This window comes from Grammomys surdaster, unplaced genomic scaffold (genome assembly GCF_004785775.1).
Source record: "Grammomys surdaster isolate TR1022 unplaced genomic scaffold, NIH_TR_1.0 125896, whole genome shotgun sequence".
Classification (NCBI taxonomy): domain Eukaryota; kingdom Metazoa; phylum Chordata; class Mammalia; order Rodentia; family Muridae; genus Grammomys; species Grammomys surdaster.
The window spans coordinates 1,627,460-1,641,889 of record NW_021620720.1 but is presented as its reverse complement, the minus strand read 5'-3'; the positions used below and the strand labels follow the sequence as shown (position 1 = coordinate 1,641,889).

Here is a 14,430-nt window from a genome sequence, read left to right as displayed (position 1 = left end):
AGAGAGAGAGAGAGAGAGAGAGAGAGAGAGAGAGAGAGAGAGAGAGACAGACAAAGACAAAGAGAGAGAGAAAGCTTTGCTTTGTTGCTTGGCTTGGCTCTCTCTTGCTGGTGAGTTCACAGCCCCTGTCACAGCTACTGCTGATTCCTGTGCTGACAGAACTAGCTTCTTTGGGCTTCTAACATGGACTAGACGCAGCTCTTCAGGAATCCTCCAGTCTTCAGCAATGGATTGAGACTGTTGAGACACCAGCTTCCTGGACTGAGCAACTACTGGGTTCTCAACCTCTCTGGTATGAGACGGCCATTGTCAGACTACTGGGACTATATTATGCAACCCAATGTAATAAATCCTCTCTTAATACACGTTCATTCTATTAGCTCTGTTCCTCCAGAGAACCCTGACTAACATGCACAGTGTACACTCCCAGGGAAATGTTTACAGACCCCCTTGAACGGTTAAAGTCAAAGTCACGACTGGAAAAACAAAATGGGGAAGAACCAAAGCCACAGAGAAGGGAACCAACATCTGCAAATGCCCTGTGTCTGGGGATGCAGCTCATGCCAGCCCCATTTTATAGGTTTGCAAACTGAGGTTAAGAAGTAAAGTCTCGTAATGGGTTCATGAAGCAAGTAGGTCTGCCTAAGCTGCTTGAGTACACAGCCCTCGGAGCCAGACAGCCTGGACTCATGACCGTATCCTGCCACTTCCTCACTGTGTGATTGTGACCAGATTACTAACATCCTCTGTGACTCAGTTTCCCTATCTGCAGAATGAAAGGCACAATGACATCTTTCTCACAGGGCTGCTGTTGGACAATGAATGGAACACAGAATAGTACCCAGCACGTCTTGGATGCTGGACCCTGAGGCAATGAAGGAAGAAGTCAGAGCAAGTGTCAAACCCAGGCTTGCACTACAGCATCACAGACATATCGCCCTGGTGGGCTGGCTGACTTCTCGTTGTGCCTGGCTGGCTCTCCTCTGTGTGAGCAGAGCAGTGGTCTTCAATGCTGATCTCACCTCTGCCAGCATACCCCATAGCAACCCTTCAGAGTTGGGGCCCCAGGCAAGGCCTCATCCCTAGTTTGGCCCTCAGCCCTGGAAAACCCCTCAGGGATCTGGTTAGTATGCTCTTTCTTTGTGTTTCTCCTGGAGTACCATCACTATCACGCTGACTTGTGGGAGCATCTTCCCCTCATCCTGTAGGGCGATTAGAATTGAGTTTCTCCAGCATGAGTGGCGATGTAACCCCAGGAGAGGAACCATCAGGCCATTCCGGGCTCCAGCAGGCTCACCCGCCCAAAGCTCTTTCTAGGTGAGGAGAACCCTAACGAGGTTCATCACTCTCTGAGTGCAGGACAGGAACTTTGTCAGTAGAGGACTTCCCAGTTCTCATGACCCCCTCCGGTTGAGAAAATATCCAACTATCTTCCTGGAGAGTCCATCATATCCATTCCACTGGTCAAATGTGGCTCTAAGAGACCCTCATGGTCATCATCCCAGAGCCACATGGCCAGCGAGCTGGAGCCAGAGCCCTCACACCTGGGTGTCTCCTATCTGGGAACCTGTGACCATCAGCAATTCAGCTCTGATTTTCTGCTAACACTATTCCTTCTGTCCTCTGAGCTGCTATAATCAAACAAGGAAAACGTGATGTTTATCCTTCATGAATCTCTCTCTTCAGTAGTCCCTCTACCTCCCGGGGCCACTCCTCATGTTCCTACCTACTCAGGCTACCCCCCTCATAGGAGCTGTGATTTGGCTATCCAGCTATGCAATCTCCCTGCCTTCCCTCCTCTCTCTCCTGTTTCCATCCCTCCACCCCTCCACCCTCCCATCCATCATCTCCACCCCCTAGCGAAGTTCTTTCATGCATCCAGACAGCTCAGCCCCGCACCAGGCACTTGGAATTCCTTCTCTCCTTCACAGGGTCCATTTCAGAAGGATCCACTTCTCCCATACTCCCTTCAGGATCTAGAACTATCTCCTTCCATCTGCCCTGGTGATGGTTGGGAGGTTGGTTGATTTGAGGCCAAAACCATTTTTTTTTTTTGCACCAAGCTCAGAGTCCCTTCTAAGTACTGATAGCATGCAAGGATTTCCAAAGCTCTGGGGTGGGCTGAAGGGCTCCCTCCACTGCCCCCCGCACCTCCACAACGGCCCCTACTTACGAATGCAGAAGTCTCCGTTCTCGTAGTAGCCAGGGCAGCACTGGGACCTCCGCCGGTACATGGTCCGGAGGCCGCGCCTATACGCGGTCTTATAGCTGATCCTAGGCACGAGGGAGAGAGCCACTTGAAAAGGATTGAAAATCAATCCATCCCGTTTAGAATGATATTTGTGTTAAGCTCTATCGAGGATGCCATTCAATAATTACTTTAAAATGCATGGCGGCTTCGAATATGAAAGAACGCAATAAAGAAAAATCGATGGTGGGATGCAGGCCGCCGTGGTGCAGAATGTATTACCCAAGCGGTGCTGGGGAAACCTGCTGACTTCCCAATCTTTCCCAGATACGAGGGCTGCCGAGAAGGCTGCTGGGATGACATTGTAGAAGGCCACAGGGGTGGGCATCCTCTAAGGTTCTTAGAAACACCAGGTCCTGGACTCAGGGCAACCCTAGAGACCTGGATAAGAGTGTAGCTCTGGCAGCTGTGGTGCCAACTGCCACCTATGCCTGGGTGTTGGTCTGATCCCTGAGTCTGAAAGGCCTCAAGAAGCCTTGGGTCAGATTGTGTTTTCCATATGAACTTCCTCAGACCTCCTGCAGAGGGCGTGCTGTTCCCTAGCGCTGCAGAGGAAGAAGCTAGAGTCTTGTTGGGCTCTGAGAGCCGGAGAAAGACTTGGGTTCTAGTGCTTACGAAGACAGAATTTTTGAGACTTGGGTCTGGGCCAGAAATCTATAGGCAAGATTCTCTCAGTAGCCTCCTGAGTCCGGGCCATCGTCACGCCCCGCTATCACGCTCCGTTAATCCCATTTCTTTCATTTGTCTTTTAGAGCTTCCATTCTTATTTTATGTTCCCCTCCACCCACCGCCCACTGCTTTATGGATGAGAAATTGATACTCAGAGAGGTTAATGACTTGCTTTCGGTCACACAGCTAATAAATGTCAGGGTCAGACAGGAAGGGAAAATGAGAGGTGGGGGGACTATGATCAAGGTATATTAGACTCCTATATGAAAATGTCATAATAAGACCAGTTATTTTGTATAATTCATATCGGCTAATAAAAAAAATACACTATCCCAAGAACAGGACTGCCAGAAACAGGATTCAAACCTAGATCACTCAAATTGCAAAGCCACCAGGACCCACCCTAATGCCTGGTACCAGTTTTCTCTGGTGGCTTTCTGGCCTTTCAGAGCATCTCTGAAAGAGTAAGGCAGGAGGGGCTGGTGTGAGGGCTGAGACCTTAGGAGGAGTCAAAGGGGCATTGATAAGGAAAGCTGGCACTACTGCAGATCCAAAATGGTCAATAGAAACAGGAAAAGAAACTACCAGGACCCTGAAGGCAGAGCTCTTTCTGACCCACTACACACCACAGGGCTGCCCTTGTCTCCTCCTCTGTGGAGAATAGAAAGGCTAGAGTCCCTTCAGCCGGCTTCACACAGAATCCTGGGCTGCGATGGGAGGCTAGTCCTTCAGCCGCAGCCTGGACAACCCTCTCAAATCTTTAAAATTCTCACCTCATGACAAACGACAATGATGGCCTCATGGGAAATCTGTGATATTTGGGAATGTGTTAAGCTAAGGTCATTCTACTTTGTCAAAAGCCTGTAACGGGTAAGCTGGCCTCACAAGAAGCTACTTCCCCCATACAGGAAGGCAGTCCTTGGCGTGTGTGTGTGTGTGTGTGTGTGTATGTGTGTGTGTGTGTGTGTAGCTCTACACGGAAAGACTCCCAAGTAGGAGGTAAACCTTACATGCTGATGCCTCACAGGAGAGAGACCTGACTCCCCTAGCCTTGTGTGCTCCCAGAGAAAGGAGCTGGACAGGTAGGGTCTGGGGCCAGGCTGCCCTGGGGAGGATGCTGGACCAAGCTACTACAGCCCACAGACGGATGGTGCTGCTGTCAGCATACACACTCCGGGTCATCAGGAAAGCTCCACAGAGACTCAATAATTTAGCAAAATTACTCACGTTCCAGGAACACAGCCTATTTTAATAAGTAGTCTCTCACTCACCCAGCTCCAGGGTAATGGAAGGCTATGTAGCCTCCCAAGACAATGGAGCCACACTTGGGAACAAACTCAGTTCTGGCTCAAGAATACAAGGGACTAGGGCAAGACCAGTGCCAGCTGCTGCCTCTGCCTCTGGCTATGGCCACAGGCCAGCAACTCGGACAAAACTGAGAGAGGTCAGAAGGGAGTGTGGAGCAGTGGGTACAGGGTTACTACTAAGTGGGTGACTATTCTGCACAACTCAGGCTCTATCCACTAAGATCAATGAGGGAGTGACTAGAAATGCCTCAGAGCTGTGTGCTCCCCTCTTGATAAGGAGGTTTGGGTGCTCATCCACCAGCTTTCCGTGTTGTTTGTTGAGGGTTTCATGTCCATAGGTCATGAAGTCCACCATTTCCAACCAGAAGAAAGCAGCTAACAGTGTCTCACACCACCAGCTTTCGAGAGTTCCAGGCATGCAGTATGGACAGGGCACACAACACCTGCTCCATAGGTCTCTCAATAACAAACTAGAGAGTCAGGCACTTATCCTCCACCCAGTCCTCTGGGGAGTGCTTACCGGTGCCGGGTACACTTGAACCAGTTGAGGATGTCCGCGCATCGAGTGTAGTAGATCTGATCGAAGGGATGTGCATAAGACTCCTGCACAGTCACGGCATAGCTGAGGACCAGACAAGAGATGGAAGCCATGGTCAGCAAAGGCCAAGCCCATACCAGGACACACCTCCCTTCTCAGATTTGCCAAGCCCACAATCCCAAAGACTAGGATCCAGCTCTGACCTCCCCTCCCAGCTCCCAGATCTCAGCTATAACCCTAGGCCATATCTGGGCTGCTTAGAGTTAACTATCAACCTGACCGAGTCTAGAAATTATCTAGAGGATGTGCCTCTGAGCACATATGTAGGGCACACAGTTTCTCGATCAAGTTAATTGAAGGGGAAGTCCTGACCACTGTGGGCGGCACCATTCCCTAGGCTCAGATCCTGAACAATATAAAATGGAGAGAGTGAGCTGAACAGCAGCGTGCAATAATTGTCTTCTGCCTCCTGACTGTGGGTAGGATGTGATCGGCTCTGGCTGTGACTCCCCCACCATGGTGGGTTGTGAGCTTCTCTCTGAACATTATATACTATAATAGGAAAAGAAGCTAGACTATATCCTTACCAACATCTGACCCAGATACTTTTCTTAAACTCTACTTTACTTATCAGATAGGAAGTAGAGGAAGGTTTGGCTTACTCCGTGTGATTCTAGAAGGCAGATTCAACAAGTCAAAAATATTTTGTATCATCCAGGTATATTGGTACATGCCATATAGTTTTAGACATGGAGACTGGAAGATTTATTGAGCCCGGGGGCTCAAGAGCAGGCAATATACAAGATCCTGTCTCTAAAATAATAGCAATGATATGTTTATTCAGATCCTTAATGGTTTTTTGTTTTGTTTTTCTTTCTCTTTCTTTTTTTTGTTTTTTGGTTTTTTTTTGGTTTTTTTGGTTTTTTGTTTTGTTTTTCGAGACAGGGTTTCTCTGTGTAGCCCTGGCTGTCCTGGAACTCACTCTGTAGACCAGGCTGGGCTCGAACTCTTGAACTCAGAAATCCGCCTGCCTCTGCCTCCCAAGTGCTGGGATTAAAGGCGTGTGCCGCCACTGCCCAGCTTGTTTTGTTTTTCGAGACAGGGTATCTTTATGTAACCCTGGCTGTCCTAGAACTCATTCTGTAGACCAGGTTAGCCTTGAACTCACAGAGATTCACCTGCCTCTGCCTCTCAAGTACTGGGATTAAAAGTGTGTGCAACCATGCCTGGCCATTATGATTTTTAGTATGTATGGGGGAGGGTCTTTAAAGCAACTCAGAATAAGTTGCCCTTTTACATACATGAAGAAACTGAGTTTGGGAGAGGCAGCTTGCTGCTATCAACAGCTGCTAATATTAACTGATGCCCCTTTGTTAAGCCCTTTAATCCCTTTGAGTCTCATTCCTCTGTGTGTGTTTGTGTACAGGGGTACATGTGTATACAGGTGTACTTGCTTGTGTGCATGCATGTGGAGGCCTGAGGATAACCTGACTGCTGTCCTTCAGATGCCTGCCACCTTGCTTTATGAGACAGGGACTCTTATTGGCTGGGAACTTGTCAAAGATGGCCACAGTGAGTCTCAGGGATCTACCTGTCTCTGTTCTCCTCACTCTAGGGTTACAAACACTCATCCTGTGTCCAGCTTCTTTGTTTACTATGGGTTCTGGGTGATCAAACCCAGCCCTCATGCTTTCTAGGCCAACACCGGGCCAGCTGACTGTTCCCAGACAATCTTATAAAGCAGGGAGAAGAATTAATCTCACTTTGCAGATAAGGAAAGAACATCTTACAGCCTAACTTCCCCAGTCCTTCCAATGACCTTCTGGTCTATTCTATCTCTAGCATAGCTTGGGCTTCATAGAGCATGAGTCTCCAAACCTCCCAACGGAAGCAGGTCATTGTCATCCTGCTTATTACCTATAACCTAGACCAGCAGGTGAAAGCCACAGGAAAGCTGTTCTGGGCTTTACCAAAGCAGGCTTTTGCTTTGTCACCCTGGCCAGGTGACATGAAACGGTACTACTGATGCCTGGCTGCTGATGCGTGGCGCTCACCGCCTGGGCAGGCTAGAGAGCGTGTCAGGAATTAATTGTCGCGTAGGCTGGTGTTCCATGTTTTCCCCAGAAGGCTCACTGACCTGGGCCAGATGGCCGGGCCCAGGCTGTAAAAGCCCATCTGCTTTGCCTGAGGAAACTGTTGGTTCATTTGCAAGGGGGCTGCGTGCTGTGGGGCCACAGTCTGCTCCCTGATGCCTGCAGGGGTAAAGGTCTGGAGTCCTGCAAGGAGGACAGGAATGGTTGGCAGTGCTCAGAGACCCAGGAAAGCGGGAGTTCTGACTGACACTGAGGATGATAAAGATGACTCTCAATGTCTGTACCTGGGAGATGTGCCCCAGACATGAAAGTATCTGCAGACATGGCCCAAATGCCCTGTTCATCACCAGACCATTGGAAACAGGCAGGTCAGCACCCATCCCTGCTTACCCGCAGGACTTCAGTTGAAATTCCACAACACTACAGCACTTTCCAAGGCTGTCCCTTGGAAGGGAGATAAATGAACCAGAGCCTGGGCCTGGGGGCCTGTGTGGAGCCTATCACTCACCGATGTGTTCTTAAACATGCCGTTGAACTCCCATAAGCCTCTGTGTCCTCAATTGAAAATCTATGACGTATATGAAGAATGTCTTGGATTACCGTGAGAGTCAACAGACAATGACAGTAGTATACGCCTCTCAGGGTGAAAGGAAAAATAACACTTAAAAAGCTTACCGAGAACATAGTCAGTGCTTAATAGACGCTAACCTTCATCAGTATGACAGGCAATGGTTTTCCCCCTGTGCTAGAGCATGGACCGTTCTTACCATAATGGGGCAGGGAGCGAGTCCTGCTACAGAATAAATGCCCCACCTTTGTTGCGCGTTCGTGACCTCAGCTTCCTATTCAAGTACTGACTTCGGCAAAGGAACCAGCCCCAAAGGTAGGGGTTATTGATGTCATGGGGTTGGACCTAGCTTTGCAGGATCCTTAGGCTGAGTGAGTCCAGCTAGAGGGCCTTGTACTGATGCCCAGTCTCCAACCTGAAGTTCGTGCCCTGCTTCCACAGCTGGGTAGTTTAATACTGCTTATTTGCCAACATGCTAATGAGTGCTGATCCATCTTGTAGCTCCAGGCTTTACCAGCGGTGGAGGGGGGGTGCGGGGGCAGGGGTTCTACCCTGGTTTTTGTGGTAGGGGATATAACCAACTAGGAGCTCACCCAGAGGTGCTATCCAGCTGGGAAAGTATCCCCGAGTGCTCTCTGGGGACCAGGATGTGTTTCTGGAATGGCACAGGCTAGATACATGTAAACACAGTATCAGGGAAGCTTGGCTGGAAGTTGCAAGAAGGAAGCATATTGCTGGACACAGGTATCACAGATGGCCCCTTCTCAGGGGTAGAGGGGAAAGACCTGGACTTCTCTGCTGGGTGGCTCCCTGTTCTCTCATGCAGGCTGTGACCTGAGCTGAAAGCCGCAGCCACCGAAGAGTCAACTGGTTCCAGATAGTTTCACATTTCAACCTCATTTGCATTGACCAGGAGAGACAAGTAGAGGTTGGTTTCAAGTTTAGATAGATTCGTTATGGGTCCTTTCATAAGGAATGGCTCTCTGTAACAGAGAGCAACCCAGACCAGAGCTTTGGAAGACACAGATGGCCAGGGATGTAGTGGGAACCCTCGAACCTGGCTACCACATCAGTCTTACCTGGGTGGATGATGGACAGGTTTATCTGAAGAAGGAGGCCCCAAATAAGAGACTACTGAGGAGTTCTATCAGAGAACCTCCCTGAACACTGGGAAACAGAGGAGTAGATTCACCAGCCAGGAGAAAAGGGAAGATATAAAATATGTAAGACTGATTCTGAGTCTCTGGGCTGGGCTGCCAAGCCTGCATTCACACACCCGTAGTGAGTTTAGTGTGCACCTGAGTTGATACTAACCCCTGAGCTGGAGTTGCCAGTAAGAAGACGACGATTACAAAGCACTCTTGTGAACCTTGTGCCCTGTTCCTCTCACAAGCTTGCGAGGATGTTTATTTTTCTTGCTGGACCGAGCTGGCCTTGGTCTCAGAGTTCAGAGGCTCCCCCAAGAAGCACAGCTAGCAAACAGAGAAGTCAGGAGTGCCCTGAAGTCTTCACAGATCTTTTACCTGCCTCCCAGGGCACCACGGAAATACTCTCTGCTTTAGCTTTGATGTCACCACAGCTTCACATGGGATATCCAGTCACCAGACAACACACTGGAACAAGCACCATCCCTCTGCATCCAGTCATTCTTCTTGGCCCACGAGTGTTTAGGCTACCCCTGTGCACTGCCTCAGTGAGATGTTTCTCTCTGCCCAGGGGCTGACCATCCATCCTCAAGGGCTCATCTTACTTTTCCTCCTCCACCACCCACTCACTCCATTGGGTCTTCATCTTAATTTCATTCATTTGATTTATTAGTGTCTAAGTGGCAGAGTCATCCTGGTCAGCATGGCCAATCAATTCCAGGGTTTAATTCAGTTTTTCCTGATTGGGTCTCTGGTCATTGTCTTTCTGCTCACCAAAATCAATACTTTAACCTTGTGTTTCAAAGTCAGACCATCTGCAGAGACCTAGCCTAGACTCTAGAACTTGTTGCTGCAGTCAGTTTGAGGTAGGCTCTCTGCTGTGCTCCAGCCACCTTGTCAGAGCTAGCCTCCTGCCTTATCAGACCAAAAGCAGATGAGGCCTTCCCATTCTCCCTAAGGCAGGCCACCCATCCACTCTTCCATTCTGGCCAGTCCGTGGAGACCATGACAGACATCCCAAGAGTCCAAGATCAAGACATCTATGACCACAATGTATGCCTCCTCACCCTCGCCACCACTCAGGCTGTAGACAGGGTAGAACTCCTCAGGCCTCTACTCCCTCATCTGTAAATGGGTATGAGATATTTGAAATTGACGGTCAACTTGACCAGATCTAGAGTCACCCTATGGGAGATTTCTAGACTGGGTTGACAGGGGTTAGAAGACTCTGCCTAAGGAGGGTGGGCAACTTCATCCCACCGACTGGTGTTGGATGGAACAGAAAGAAGAAAGGGAAATGACCACAGTCGTTTCTCTGCTTCCTACGTGGTGACCAGCTGCCTCACACTCCTTCAACTGTCCTTCTCTTACTCTGATGCATTGTACCCTGGTGTTGTAGGTAGAAATAACCCTTCCTCTCTTAAGTTGTATTTCTTAGATATCTTGTCATAGGAATGACAAAAGTCTCTAGTGGGGGTACAAAGGAGGAAGGGAAAGACAGCCCAACAGGACACTGTCACCTATAGTCAACATGGCCCCATGGTCCTGCCTCTCAGGAATCCACACTGTTTTATCCTATTCTTGAGTTTGAGCTACCCTGTCCTGCCTCACCTTCCCAGGCATCAGGATCTTCACAGCCAGCTACTTCCTCTCCTGGCTCCCGTAATTCTCTACAGTGACACACCCAAAACCAGCCCTCCAGGGAGTGGCGGCTCTGCATTCTCTTACCTCTCCCAGTGGCTACACACATTGGGGTCCTCAGGGTTCAGAGCGAGAGCAGCTTGCAGAAGGAAGACAACCAGGAGGCCCTCTGCAGACAGCGCCATCAGGCCCTGTGTGGGAAAACAGAGAAGACAGGGGCTTACTCAGACTTTGGTTGTGGCATCTGTTTGGTGCTAAGACTTGGTCCTCCCTCAAAGTGAAGGAATGGGCGCTAAACAGACCGGGTTTCCCACAGCTGCCAAACAGCAATGAGCACTGGATACTTCACACTTACAGCGTTGAGTAACACGGCAACAGCTCTGAGTCACTGAAGAGTCTGAGTCACGGATGTGAGATCTCTCCAGGAAGAGGCCCACATGCAATGCATTGGCTAACGTTTCACAGAATTCTGAGCATCCCCCCCCCCATCCACAAAATCTACCCTTGATACAGAAACCCAGATCTGGCCATGGTAGAGTCAACGCTCTTCCCTCTCCCTCCTCCTCTTCTCTGGTAAGGCTGGGTCATCCCATCACCTCCTAATCCTCCTATGCCAAGGAAGAGAAGCAGACTGTGTAGCCCACAGGGAACTGAGGAGACAGCCTTACTAAAGCACTCTGGGCACCAGCCACCTGGAACTCTGAGCCCTTGCTTCTTTCCTCCTACAGGATATCAGTGTCCTGGGGTCACCAAATACCACTCCCATTCTGAGATGACAAGCAGAGACAGTCAGATACGGGGCTTTAAGGAAGCACCATGCCCAGGTTATCAAGGCTCCTGAAATACCATTGTTATGTCAAGTTTTTAGTCCAGATACACAGTGCCAACTACCTTGCTCCCTAAATGAGAGAGCCACAACACACAGCTGCTTAAGGAGGGTGGAGACTGAGCCACGTGAGGGTGGCTGGTGCCCACTGATCTTACTCTCCAAGACCTTATGACCCTACACTACAGCCTTAGAGAACAGCTTCTAGTCTAAATGTCCCCACCACGGGGACACAGAGCAGTGAGGACACTTCCTGTGGAGCTGGACCTCATGAGTCCTTTGTGAGATGACCCAATGCCATGACTCATGGAAGAGGTGCTGTTGGGATTTATTTAAAGGTTTTAATGAATCCAGAGTAGCTTTTCTTTTTCAACTATTGACACTAAAAGAAATACACTTTCCATTAAGCAGGGCTGAGGAAAACATTTTGACATTGGAAATCAGTCCTCAGATTTGGGTTGGGTACCTAGCCCACAGGCCCTAAGATTTTAGATGAGGGCCATTTACCCTTCTTGGAGGACAAATGGAATGGCCCGTATTTCCACACATCTCGAGATCCAGTCCTCCATGGGGTCCCTTTCCCCTAGAAGCTTAACTGCTTGATCCCCACCTCCCTCATTTCCTGGTTAAACTCTTTCTTAAGCAGCTCCCTCAGCCAACAAGCAAATCATCACAAATTCTGTGTAACCATGGGGTCTAAATTAATGACTAATAAGGCTGTACTTCCTACATACATTCTGGAAATTGCCCAGCTAAGTGCAGATTTAGCTGGAGATCAAGGTATCTACAGATCCCTCGGGGGAAGGAAAGGCGACTCCGTTGCCCCTCTCTAAATTGGCAAGTCCCAAGAAATGAAGCTACTCTCCTGGTCCCACCCCCTCTCCTCCCAAGTTTAGCAGCAGAGACCCAGCAACCGTCACACACAACCTGGAGTCCACATAGCATAGCATGAGGGCTGCAGCCATTGTCAGCTATCCACTCAATCACTTCGTTTTCTACTAGGAGATTCAAGTAGACTAAAAAGGGTACCCAGTGTTGGAGAGAGTTGGAGAAACAGGAGAGACATGAACATCTTCTTTATGGGGGTCTGGGATGGCTAAGTATCTCTGGAAGGAAGGAATGATACACACAGAACTTAGGAAGGCAGGTAATGCTTGAATGCAGAAAGTATTGTCCCTGTTTCCTATGTGGCCCGTGATGGTACCTTTACATTTAGTAGGCTTTGAAAAATCAAAGGACCAATGATAACTAGAGGATTGACTACCTGGATCGTAGCCGTCATGGGCAAGCTCTTTAGAAGTAGTCACTAAGCCAGGTATGGTGGCACATGTCTTTAAACCATGGCTTGGGAGGCAGAATCAGGTAGATCTCAGAGAATGTTCCAGGACAGCCACAGCTACACAGAGAACCCCTGTCTTGCAAAAAAAAAAAAAAAAGAAAAAGAAAAAAAAACAAAACAAAACAAAAAAAAAACAGCAGCAGCAACAACAACAAAAAACAACAACAAAAGTCTTAACTCAAGCTTTTCTTGTTGAGTCCGGTCTGAACGGTACAGTTTACTTCTTATCGACAGGAATCACTGGAGACTGACCATCCCAGAGAGGGGGCGGTTGTCTGAATGAGCGCTCTAGAAGAGGAGATGGATGGGGTGGGAATGGTGTTTAGACTGACAGCCTGAGGCCTAAAATACCAAGTCTTTATCGAGGGCCATGCCCAGTTCTTGTGTGAGGAGGGAGATATGGTGAGAGAGAGGAGGATGCCCAACATTACCGGGGGTTGGGGAGGGGGGATGACAAAGCCTCTCAGAACCTCTGCCATTCAGAATCTTTCCTGTAAGCTGGTCAAGTCTGAGATGTATCCTGGGCTGTGGATGTGACTCAATACTACAGCAGTTGCAGTGTGTACAAGGCCCTGAGGTCCCTTCCAACACTGAAATCAGCCAACCAGTAGGTCAGTCAATCAATCAAGAAGATGCTGAGACAGCTCAGTGACTAAGAGCACTTGCTTCAGAAGCATGAGAACCCGAGTTTGTATCTCAGCGCTGGGTGTGACTGTGTGCACACCTCAGTGAGGGGGCAGAGACAGAGGATCGCTGAGGCTTGCTGGCTGCCAGTTTAACTCTGGGCTCAGTGAGAGACTCTGAACCAAGAGGATAAGGTGGAGAATGAGTCAGAAGAATGCCTGGTGTCCTCTTCTGGCCTCTGTACACATATGGATATAGGAACCCATGTGCATGCACACACACACACACACACACACACACACTACCCTTTCTTATCAGCCTAGGCTCCATCTCTCCCTTCAGTCTGTCCTTTGCCTTCAACTCTGCCCAGTCAAGTAGCATCTACTACCCAGCAGAGCTTGACAAAGGTCAACACCATTGAAAACATCCCTTTTGAGTCCCAGACAGTGACAGCCAAGGTCCTATGCATGCTCCAGTGTGGTCACTCTGCCTACCCTGCCATCTTTCCAGCATGCTTCCTTTATCTTTCTGACATGTTGTAAGCAACCAGCAGTGGGGTGGAGAGCCCTACACCTCCGTTTCACAGACTGACTCTCAAACAACTGTATCACCCTGTCTCTGACACTTCAATTAGGAAGACAGAAAAGCGGCCAGAAAGAAGCTGTCAGTGTGTGAGGGCATCTCCTCCCCAGTCACTTTAGTGGGACTTCCTGGGAGCTCTCGGGAGTGTGAAGACCAAAGGCATATGCTTATGAGATGACCAAGGGAAAATCAATCCTGCCACCATGGTTATTAGGTGACTCCATTTGGAGTGACAGAGGTTAACATATCAGGCACCACCAGGGCATTAATAATTAAATAAGAAAATGCCCCAAGATCATTTCAGAGGAAGAGCCATGTAAATAAGTCAGCTGGCTTCTTCCCTCTGTCCCCTCCTCTCCCTGCATGCTAAGAAGCAGAGAAGGGAGCCAGGTTCCAGAGTTAGGGAGCTTCTTCCTACTTCAGAGTGTAGGAAGCATTGTAGCTGATGAATGGAGGGGCAGAGAGGTGACCAGGAGTCATGACTCACACCTGCCAGTGGGGTCTAATCAGTCCATGCCCCTGCCATGACTAGAGTAAAAGGAGGTTCCTTCCTATGCCTGAAAGATCCATAGCAGCCCTCAGGATGACTGAGACCCACTGACCGAGAGCATCAAGTGTGAGGCCGGGAAAGTCCTAGTGGAGTAAACCAGACCTGGGATGGATAGAACAGACAAAAAACAGAGGTAGATGCACACTGGGGTGCGGAGGCCAGCTGTGGCAGGTGGCACTGGGGTGCGGAGGCCAGCTGTGGCAGGTGACACTGGGGTGCGGAGGCCAGCTGTGGCAGGTGACACTGGGGTGCAGAGGCCAGCTGTGGCAGGTGGCACTGGGGTGTGGAGGCCAGCTGTGG

The 14,430-nt window shown here is 49.4% G+C and overlaps 1 protein-coding gene across 3 annotated transcripts in view; it reads right to left on the bottom strand.

The window, feature by feature from the left end:
- Positions 1-14,430, bottom strand: part of Megf11 (multiple EGF like domains 11) — a 325,074-nt gene that overhangs the window by 205,548 nt on the left and 105,096 nt on the right. For 2 of the 3 annotated variants that reach the window (XM_028752345.1, XM_028752347.1), the window contains exons 2-4: positions 10,297-10,400; positions 4,745-4,846; positions 2,174-2,274 (exon numbers count right to left, since the gene is read on the bottom strand). In XM_028752345.1, coding sequence (XP_028608178.1) covers positions 2,174-2,274; positions 4,745-4,846; positions 10,297-10,394 — 301 coding nt within the window. In that variant the 5' untranslated portion in view covers positions 10,395-10,400. Of the gene's footprint in view, positions 1-2,173; positions 2,275-4,744; positions 4,847-10,296; positions 10,401-14,430 lie in introns of those variants that run through there. The other variant, XM_028752346.1, reaches the window with a different exon arrangement.